The sequence below is a fragment of the Pelodiscus sinensis genome, chromosome 4, assembly GCF_052426305.1.
Source record: "Pelodiscus sinensis isolate ZL-2025 chromosome 4, ASM5242630v1, whole genome shotgun sequence".
Lineage (NCBI taxonomy): Eukaryota > Metazoa > Chordata > Testudines > Trionychidae > Pelodiscus > Pelodiscus sinensis.
In genome coordinates this window covers 27,949,290-27,960,525 of record NC_143055.1, presented here as the reverse complement: position 1 = coordinate 27,960,525, position 11,236 = coordinate 27,949,290, and the positions used below count along the sequence as shown (strand labels likewise).

At 42.0% G+C, this 11,236-nt stretch overlaps 1 protein-coding gene across 3 annotated transcripts in view; it reads left to right on the top strand.

Moving 5' to 3' along the window:
- BOD1L1 (biorientation of chromosomes in cell division 1 like 1) overlaps positions 1-11,236 on the top strand; it is a 60,968-nt gene that overhangs the window by 28,114 nt on the left and 21,618 nt on the right. For all 3 annotated transcript variants that reach the window (XM_075930721.2, XM_075930719.2, XM_075930722.2), the window contains exons 11-13: positions 3,431-3,498; positions 4,484-4,544; positions 10,852-10,895. In XM_075930721.2, coding sequence (XP_075786836.2) covers positions 3,431-3,498; positions 4,484-4,544; positions 10,852-10,895 — 173 coding nt within the window. The remainder of the gene's footprint in view (positions 1-3,430; positions 3,499-4,483; positions 4,545-10,851; positions 10,896-11,236) is intronic.

Genomic DNA, 11,236 nt, shown 5'->3' with positions numbered 1-11,236 from the left:
GTGTAATGCCTTTAGAGAAAGGTTTAACCTGGGCGGTGGGCAATAAGCAGCCAGTAGGCCAGGCGCAGTTCACCTGGGTTAGTTCTTGGTGGGCTGCCAAGACAGTAGATACCATCTAGATGGTGCTTGGTCCTGCAAGTAGACTGGACTTGATGAGCTCTGAAGGAGTGCATCTATATAGTACCCTTACTTCAAAATAAGCTACACAATTTGCATAGCTTATTTCAAGGTAATTTTGAAATAACCTGCTATTCCGTAACATCCCTTACTCCTTGTGCAATGAGGTTTACAGGGACGTTGGAATAGTGAGCCCATTCTATTTCGATATACAGGCAGTCCCCGGGTTACGTACAAGATAGGAACTATAGGTTTGTTCTTAAGTTGAATTTGTACGTAACTCAGAACTGGCTCCAGATTCAGCCACTGCTGCTGAAACTGACCAGGGGCTGACTACAGGAAGCCCGAGGCAGAGTTGCTCTGCCCCCAGCTTCCTGGAATCAGCCACTGATCAGTTTCAACAGCGGCTGAATCTGGAGCCTGGGACAGAACAGCTGGGGCGCTGCCAGGTAGGTCCCCCCAGGACCAACCCGGCAGCACCCCAGCTGCTCTACCCCAGGCGTCCACAAGAAAAGCCTGGTCTGCTGGGGGGGGGGCACACTAGCTGCGCACCCCCTCCCCCCCCAGCAGACCAGGGAGACCCGGAGCAAAGCCGCAGAGGCGTGGGACCCCGCCGCCTCCAAGGCTTTGCTCCGGGTGTCCCTGGTCTGCTCGGGGTGTCCTTGGTCTGCTGGGAGGGGTCCCCAGCAGACCAGGAACACCCGGAGCAGCTTTTCTCGCCCCAGAGGACGCGGTGGCGGGACCACTGCGCGTCTGGGTGGTCCTGCCGCCCGTGAGTTCCGGGGTGAGAAAAGCCCCGTTCGTAAGTGCGGATCCGACATAAGTCGGATCCGCGTAACTCGGGGACTGCCTGTAATGTGTTTGCTCTTAAGACACGGAATATCAGAGGTATCTCAAAATAGCTCCGCAGTGTAGACATAGCTAAGGTTCCTTCCAGGTCTAGGCTTCTATGACACTTTATTTACCTGAACATCTGTAGGTACAGCTGCTCTCCAGTCCCATTGGCCATAGTTTGCCAATCCCAGCCAATAGGAGTCATGAGAAATGGCATGGTGAACCATAGCCAACGGGAACTGCGAGGAGCTGTATCTGTGGACACTCATTTAAATAAAATGTCTTTGCAGCCTGCCAGAGGCTAAACCTGGCAAATTGTATCTGGCCTGTGAGCTGCTTGTTACCCACCCCAGGTATAACCCCTTCTGATGAAAATCAGCCTCTCACATTACTTAATGTCTTTTCTTGTGTGCAGACTTACACAGTCACAGACGCTCACAATATCATGACTCAAATAATATCTGTCAATAAGGGATTACAAATGTTATGAATGAGATTAATGCATGCAGCAAGTGACAAGCGTTCAATAAAATCTAAACACATTCTTATAATTTATACCTCTTAACAAGGACACACAAGTGATTCCAGCTATTTGTCAGGGGCCATTTGAGTATGGGGACCTTCACACGAACTGGCACTTGCTCTGCCAGCATCACAGGTAGTTCATTGCAGCCTATGAAGAAGTTGGGCTATAAAAGAAAGCATGCTCTCAGATATACTGTAATAAGGCTAGAAGAAATACATTAAACATAAGACACATTTAGTTTCCAGAAAATATACCAAATTGACAGTCTTTTGTTCACTATGTATAGTATAGGGATAAGCATGGATCATGACAATGCAAACTTCCACTCGTTAGTCTGCAAATATTCCTCAGCCCTATCTCCTCTGATGAATACTGGTTAGTTGTCTTCATATTCAATTCTTGCTCTCTCCTGAAACAGCCTCATGAATGTCAGTTGTACAGGTTGGATCTCCAAAAACCAGGACTCCCTCGTCCGGCCACATCCGTGGTCCAGCAGAACCACAGATGTTCCTGAAACAGGGAGTCTTGGCTGAGCACCCCAGTGGCAAGAGGGCTGGCATCTCAGGGTACGTCTAGACTACATGCCTCTGTCGCCAGAGGCATGTAGATTAGGCTACCAGACATAGGAAAATGAAGCAGCGATTTAAATAATCACCGCTTCATTTAAATTTACATGGCTGCCGTGCTGAGCCGACAAACAGCTGATCAGCTGTTTGTCGGCTCAGCGCGATAGTCTGGACATGCGGGTGTCGACATCAAAGGTATTTGTCGACCACCGAGGTATACCTCATCCCAGGAGGCATACCTGGGTGGTCGACAAATACCTTTGATGTCGACACCCGCGCGTCCAGACTATCGCGCTGATCAGCTGTTTGTCGGCTCAGCACGGCAGCCATGTAAATTTAAATGAAGCGGCGATTATTTAAATCACTGCTTCATTTTCCTATGTCTGGTAGCCTAATCTACATGCCTCTGGCGACAGAGGCATGTAGTCTAGACGTACCCTCAGAGCCCAGTGGGGCTGGTGCTGGTACTGGTTCAGAGCCCTGGTAGCACAGCTAGGGCTGCAGCAGCCTCAGTAGTGGGACCAGGGACATGGCAGACGCAGTAACCCGGATAGCGGAGGCGGGGCCGGGGATGTGGCAGCCCCAGTAGCGGGGATAGCTACAGCCAGCAGCGGGGCTGGGAGGCAGGCTAGAGGGCTGGTAGCAGGAGGCCTTCCCTGGACCAGCAAATTCCCTTGTTCAGAACTGGTCGGGTCCCGACGGTGCTGAACCAGAAAGGTCCAACCTGTACTTATTTTTATTTAGTGAACTGCAGCCTCTCAATCATTTCACACAGATCATCAAACAGCCTTCAGATGGTAATGACTTTGAAAATCTTATTAACCCAAAAATGAATTCCTGAAGACTCTAGAATCCATATGTAGAAATCTAATTAAAAGACCTGATTCTGAGAAGCATGGAGCACCCTGTGGCTCCTATTTGAAGTGTGTGTGGGAGGGAGAATCTTCAGGATCTTGCAAAAGATAATCACATGTGGGTTGCTAAATATGAACTTAAACTCTTTTTAAGCACCTGAAAAAAACTTGATTTATGTCCCTTAGTACAATGCCTGAGTGACTCATACAGTTTTAGTGGTCTTGTGCAGTTTTAATGGCTTTTACATAATGAAGTCTGTTGACTTCATATTACTAACAGGATTCAAAATTAAATGTCAATATTTCCCATAATTTTCAAAATCAAACATCAAAATTTAAGCTTCATCAAAATGTAAAAGTGAATGGGAGGGTAAACTATTTTATGGGGCACTGATTATTTTCACATATTCGTTTAATCACTGGGTCAGCTACATCAGGTGCATTAAGTTCATATGATTCTGAGGAACACCACTCCTACCATGGTTCTGTACAAATTAAGGATATAATTTTTAATCTATTTACATTTTTATCAGACAAGAAAGAAATTTTACCAAGCTTGGCTAAAGAACTGGAACGGAAAACAAACTCAAAAACTGAAGAGGTATTTCCTGTCACTTTGAAAATAACAACATTCTCTCCTGTGTAGTTGTACATGATAATAAGTTGAAGATTTTTTTATATATTTATTTTTATTTAAATAGAATGTGTGTGCAAGTGGAACTGAATTTGAATCTTGTAAGTTTTTAAAGGGACATTCTCTAGATATTTAGCTGCAGCTTTTCAAGTGACTGATATTTAAATTGCATACATGCATCTTGGATATTATTCAGCAGAGAATCTGTTGCCTATTCCACTGGCATACTTCCCCTTTTAAATGGCTATTTAATGTCCCAATCTATGTTGGGTTTTTTAAGGGATGGAGTCATATTGTGAATAAGCTTTTTATGGTAAATAGTTCTTCTGAAAATACGCATGTCTAAATTTTATAGTCATTAATGTCCTTTCAATAGGTATTGTTAAGTAACTCTTCTCCACTGTTGGTGTGTGTAATGCGTGCTGTGCTGCAAAAAAAAATGTATTCCCTGGATTTCTCTTGAAACTAGAAAAATTGACTTAGTTTAAGGAAGATATTTTTACTGTCACAACAGCTATATACTCTGGTGATAGCTATTTAGAAGAATTTATAGTTTGGGATAAATTTAGATTAGTGGTGTACACTAAAGTACTTTCAGAGATTTTCACTTAGAGAGAATAATCCCTAGAAACTGTGTCTGGAGCTCAAGTGATTTCTCTTGAGATCTCTAAATTATGATAATCCATTGTTTCTGCAGCAGATTTAGCAGTTAAGTAGAAGTAATGGTACTGTGCTTTTGAGTGATATAATACCGCTAATCCTCATTATTAACTAACATGCTATATCAGTATTAGATTGAAAATCAGTTCAAAATCTTGTAATTCAAAGATCTCTTGACATTGCTGCAATAAGGCAATATGATACCTGTTATTTTGAATGCAAGACTTCCCCTCACCCCTTCCCATATACCTGAAGTATTTTGTTTCCTTTGTATTTTTTTTTTTACCCACAGAAGTCTAGAAATCCAATGAGGGAAGAACCACATGAGGAGTCCCATACAGAGTATCTAAAAGGTAGATTTATTTTGTGGTGATTTAGTACTTCTCTTAGTTTGGCACTGATGCAATCACTACTGAAATACTTTGTCCAATTCTCAGGTCCACAATTCAAGAAGGGATATTGACTAATAGGAGAGGATTTAGAAAAGAGCCAGGATAATGAGTAAAGGATTAGAAAACTTGCCTTACAAATGATAAACTGTGTTTAATTTAACAAAATGAAGTTTATGGGGGGGACGTGGTTACAGTCTGATACCTACACTGGGAACAAAAACTTAATAATGAGCCCTTTCATCTAGCAGACAAAAAAATAATATTCAGTGTTTGGAAGTTGAAGCTATATAAATTCAGACTAAAAATAAGGTATACATTTTTAACGTTTAGAATAATTAGCCATTGGAGCAATTTATTGGGGATTATGGTGGAGTCTCCATCTTAGGCAACTTTTAGAAAAATCACTCAATCTTAATTTAAAAGATATATGCTCTACTTCAAACTAAAATTCATTCAGTGCAATTCTATAATGTATGTTCTTCAGCTGAACTAACTAGATGATAAAAATGTTCATTTCTGCCCTTATTTATGTAACTGTGCATTTTTATGATGACAGCAGTTTATATTTTCATATTCTGAGTTTGAGTAATCTCTACTAGTTCTTACACAGATGAAATGTTTTAACTGAGACAATGCATAGAGGGCTTGAATCAAAGGCCACTGAAACCCACTTGAAGCCCTTCCATCTATTATTATTATAATAATAATAATAATAATAATAAGTCAGAAACATTTGTCATCCTAAAACTACATTGTCATCATTTTGATATACATTGTTTTAGAAATAATACCAGGGAAACTGGTTTTTTGGGTTTTTTTTAAGTGTAAAGGTGATTGAAGACCCCTAGCTCTGGCCTGTGCTGAGTTTAGGTGATCATGGGTCACATGATATAGCATCACCTCCTGTAAGCTAGCCTGCATAATCTTACCTGTTCACTTATTGGAAAAAACATGTAAGAAGCAAGAAGGCTCTGGAAGTAGAGCAAGGATTGTGGCAAATAAGGATGTGAATGGTTAACCTGTAAGGGCTGGAGCAGCTTCTCACCTGCTGCAGGTAAGGTGCTACTCCAGCTCCGGGGGGCCCACCACAGGCAGGGGCTGCTCCAGCTGGCCAGCAGCCCTTGTCCATGGCAGGCCTGGCTCCCATGCACCATAGGTAAGGGCTCCTCTGGCCAGCCAGAGCAGCCCTTATTCATGACAGGGGGCCACTACAACTCGTATACAACGAGCAAGGGAGGGGCCACTCCACCCTGCTTTAATTGGTCAACCAGCTAAACATATAACCAGTTAAATGTATTACGTCCATAATAGCAAGCTAGGGAGTCTTTTCAGAATTTAGGCATAGGCCCTAAAAGGATGACCAGAAGAACCTGCATTATTTGGTTGGGAAAAGAGATGCAAAGAATCTTACTGACCAAGTGAGGAATGATTTGAACTGGGAAGGACCAAGAAAATTTGCTTGTATTATGGAAGTGGAATGGTTTAATAAAATAGATCCCCAAGAGGAGAAGTTAATGAGAACCTGTGGGTGCATATTAATTGGAGAGTTGCGGGAATGGGGGCGGGGAGCTGAGCCTTGGGTGACTATTGCTATATCATTTAATGGGCAGCCGTGAGTCACACTTTTCAATTTCGAAAGAATAAATGTTGGGTTGGGCACATGATATTGTAACATGGCAGAAGTGTCTTATCCTATGAGACAGCACTGAATGGAAATAACCTTTCTAACAGGTTAAATCAGAGCATCAACGTGCATTAGTAATACACTACATATTTGCTTCATAAATCTTCACAGGCATCACAGATGCTACTGTTAATAGTTTGAGACATTAATCTCAAAGGAAGTTTCTATCTCATTTTCATCCCCTTGTTTGCTTCTATGAAAGATTTCTAATTGTAATCAGATTACGTACTTTAAGGGTATGTCTACACTAGGAAATTATTTTGTAATAACTAAATTTGAAATAATAACTCCCAAAATAACAAAATCATAGTAGCATGTCCCCACTATGGAGGAGCCTCAAAATTAGTCTGAGGCAGGTGTCATTATTATGGGCGCACTACCTCAACTTTGAATTACTCTGTGGAGTAGTTATTTCAAAATAGCAGCAGTGGAGCAACCACACTAATGCTACTTGGAAATAACTATTTTGAAATAAGTGTTAGTCCCTGAGGAAATCAGGAGTACAGATTTTGAAATAATCAGTTCATTATTTCAAAATTACTGGGCTTGGTAGTATGGACTCTGATTATTTTGAAATAACTCCCTAGTGTAGACTAGGGCTTAATGTTCTCTTAATTTTGTCACTATTCAGGTTTAGTGTTTTAACAAGGCCTTGGCAGAGATGGTTTTGGTGATTGCAATTTCTCTTATGGCTGAATCACAGTGTCTTGTTAGTACTGGCTTCAGGGGAAGATTGATTTTTTTTTTCAGCTAGCCTGAAGATAGCAAGTTCATGCTTATTTGTTATAGTTTGAAGACTTTTTATTAGTTGTGTGAGGGGGAAATTGTATTTTCTCAGGTTAGTGGCACACATCCAAACAAGCGTGCACATGTTCAGTATTGGTGCACAAGACAAAACTTACTCTGCTCATGGATGGAATTTCCTGGAGAGAACACTGAATGGGTTTTAGGTCAGTTCTAAATAAAGGTAGATAGTTTAATATTTACCCGTTTCTATCGTGTTGAGTAACCTGGCAGGGCCTCTAATAAGTCCTCAGCTAACTTTACATGTGTAGTGGAATTATTTCTGCTTCTATTTGTGTTCTTCCATCACCTCAAAAAAAAAAAAAAAAAAAAAAAAAGCCTTTCCTCAAAAACAAAATAAAAGTAGCCATAATTATTAACAGGTGTCAGTGTAAGGATCCCAGTCCTGCCATGAACTCTACTGGGGCATACCCACTACACACGTGTGGATTCCGTCCGTCAGTGAGACTCTTCATAGGACAGAAGACTGCTTCCTTCAAGCTCATTACAAGGGTTAGGAGGAAATTAGGAATCAAGGTCCTTTCTTGAGTATATTATTTTTTATGACTTATTTCTCAACTCAACTTCCAGGGAACCCCCTGCCACCCCACGCTGCTGTGTCTGTCAGAGGCAGTAGTGCATGATGGCAGGCAAGAGCCAGTCTATAAAGGGAGCCAGTTTAAAAATCAGCTTCCTGCATTACTGCCTCTGAAACAGAGCCAGTAGTGTGGGATGGTAGGAGCCCCGGTCCGTGGTGGGGATCTGAGCTCCCCGCGGATGTAATCTGCTCCCCGGCAGCAGTCTCTGTAACAATCACAGGCCACTGCAGACAGAGGCTTCTTTGCTGTGGCCTCTCATGCCCCCCTCCCCCCCACACACACCTCACTGTTGCTGTTGATAGAGGCAGCAGTGGGATGAGAGGCAGCACCATGAAGCTGGTGCTGGAGGGAACCAGCTTTTAAGCCAGCTTCCCACAGCACTGGTTCTTGCCTCTTGCCTCTTCTCCCCCCCCCCCCCCCCCATCCCAGCCTCTGTAGGAGGCGGGTCCATGGAGCCAGCATGCGCAGAGAACCTGCTAGCTGCCTGCAGCTCCCACCTGCCCCCTTCATCCTCTGTACTGCTGTCTCTGTATCAGAGGCATCAGCGCAGGGGGAGGGAAAGGGAGCAGGCGGATTCAGTGCTCATGGGGAACTGGCTTTTAAGCCAGCTCCTCTCAGGCACTGGCTCCTGTTCTTCCCCCTCTCTCCCTTGCTGTTCCTGATACAGAGGCAGTGGGGAGGGAGGTTGTGTAGTTGACAAGATTAACTGATAAGCTCAAACGTGAGTTTATCGGTTAATCGTTTATTCATCTACACATTGACATCCTTAGTGTTACAAGGAGAAGGGAGAAAAATTGTTCTTTCTTACTTCCGGTGATAGGACAAGAAGAAATGGGCTTAAATTGCAGCAAGGAAGGTTTAGGTTGGACATTAGGAAAACTTCCTAAGTGTCAGGGTAGTAAAATGCTGGAATAAATTGCCCAAGGAGGCTGTGGAATCTCCGTCACTGGAGATATTTAAGAGCAGGTTAGACAGACATCTACTAGAGATCATCTAGATGGTGCTTGGTCCTGCAGTGAGGGCAGAGGACTGGACTTGATGATCTCTCGCGATCCCTTTCAGTTCTAGTATTCTGTGATTCTAGTGTGGACTCCGGGGTGGGCTGTGGATGAAAGTTTTGGGGTGTGGGGAGGTCAGGGCTGGGGCAGGAGGGATTTAACTTGAGTGGTTCCCAGTCAGCGGTACATTGAGGGTGTGAAGGCAGGCTTTCAGCCTCTTCTGGCACCGCAGACCATGCTGCACTCAGAAGCGGCAAGCAGCATGATCTGGTTGCCAGCCAGTGGGATTGTAGAGCTAGTGCTTGGGGCAGGGGTAGTACACAGAGCTCCATGCTCTCTTCACTCCCCCTCCAACCTAGGATGCTTCTGGGGCGCAGCGCAGTCTGCTGTGCCAGGACAGGCAGGTAGCCTGCCTTAGCATCCCCTCTCCTCCCTCCCCCCTCATTGATCACCTGATCTCCCTATAGCAGCAAAACCCAGTGCCTGACATTCCACAACCCAGTACTAGGTCACAACCCATAGTTTGAAAACCAGTGCCTTAGATGGCAAGGTTACTGTGTACATTGCATGACTGCCAGTCGTGGAATGATTAAATTTTTAGTAAACCTGTTAGGTTCAGGATCTGCACATTCCTGCTGACATGGCATTAAGTATTAATATAATTGCAGATTTATTCTTCAGGGAATCATAGTTACACAGGCAGCTATAGAGGTGTCAACACTTTTGCATCATAAATGCATGTAAGGAGATAGGCACTGCTCAAATATGCATTTACACAAAAGATGTTTAAACCTTGAATATTGGCTGCAGGGAATGATCTTCAGAGAATGGACCTTCCTTCCTTTGTTTTATACTGGTCTCAGGGTACCACACTCATTTTCCTTTGAGATTGCCTTACTTTTTTAACGTGCACTTCAAAGCACTTAGTTGCTCAGTGTTCCAGACATGTAATACTTAATTTAAAACGTGTGGACTGAACTGGATAAAGTAATATTTCATAATGTAAAATATTTCACAAAAGAATCCCTTTGTTGTGTAAATCATGTTAAATATGACACACATTCAAGATTTTATTGCTTTGTTGTTCTGGGTAGAGATTTTTTTTAAATAATCTCTTTGCAGTGTTTGGTATAGTTCAACATACGTAAAAGGAAGTTGTTTAAAAGACAAATGTGTATTCTGTCACTGTTGAGCATGAACAGCAGACACAGTAATTTAGTAGTCCAAGATTCCAAGGAATGTAAACACATCATTGCTGTTTGAGTGGCTAGGGTCTAACTTTCAATTGATAGTGCTTCTAAAAATTGAAAGATACCATTTTGTAACCAAAGGATGAAACAGTAAAAGGTATGAATATGTGAAATACTTTTAAACAGAGTAACAATATTACCAGTAGAGATCATTTAAAATATACTGGATTCCATATCCTAAATGTAGAATAGAAAACATAAATTGCTTGGAATGTCTTTATTTGTTCGAAACCTTTCAAAATGAATATATGAAGTCGGTGCCTCAGGGACCAGATTTTTAAAAGTGCTCATCATTTGCTGATGGTAACGACTTTCAGAAAGATTTCAGCTCTCATTTGCACATCTGTACAAAATGCCAAACTTTCAAAAGTGGTCAAGATCCCAGCAGCTCCTGTAGTTCTCTGTCAGGAAGCAGGGAGAGTGACTTGTACAAAAGCACAAAATGAGTTTTACTAGATCCAGAATTAGAATTCAAGCCTTCTTGCTTCTACTCTTGTGTTCTGAGTGCTAAACTATTCCTTTCTTTCATTAGTATGCTAGAAAAGTGAAATACTTAGATCTTATTACTGCAATCACGTGAGCTTAGGTTCGCCTGCTGAGCATGTGTTTATGTACTATCCCATCATCTAGCTTTGTGAGTTTAAATATATGTGAAATCCTGATCCCATTGAAGTAAATATTATTATACCTACTGATTTCAAACTGATTTCACTGGTACAAACCAGGATGTCACCCATGAATATCTAAATTATCTGTAGACACTAAATGCTAATGGTTTTAAATTACCCTTCAAAAATCAAAATCATATATTTCATGTTAAAAACCCCCATTGCATTAGACGGTGCATTAACTTCACTACTCTGGAACCTTTTTGAATACCTTATGAGATGAAACAAAGTTTCTGCTAAGCTTGTTGATTTTCCATAAAGTCAGGATTTTGTTTCATCTTAACAGATTTGCCACTGAAGAATGCTGCTTTGAAGAAAGACTCTCTCGATGTAAGATCTTGTTATATTACTTTGTTTTATGTTTTGGATTTACACTGAGTAGTCTCTGAAGGACGATTAAAGAAATAGGGTAGATGTTGGACCAACTTCAACAGCAGTTCAATTGCCTTCATCTTGTCTCTAATATTCTGGAACCAGCATAGCTGCAACAACACTACATCTCACAATCTAAAGGGAAATATTATTTCTAGTATATGCAAGATCTATGTATAATGAGATAATTCAGTTTTGCAAATGGATGCATAATTGCTATTTTGTAATTTGCTGCATAATTGTGAATAGAGTACAGAGCTTGGTTCTTATTGCTGAACCTGTGCTCTCAACCTGAGAGA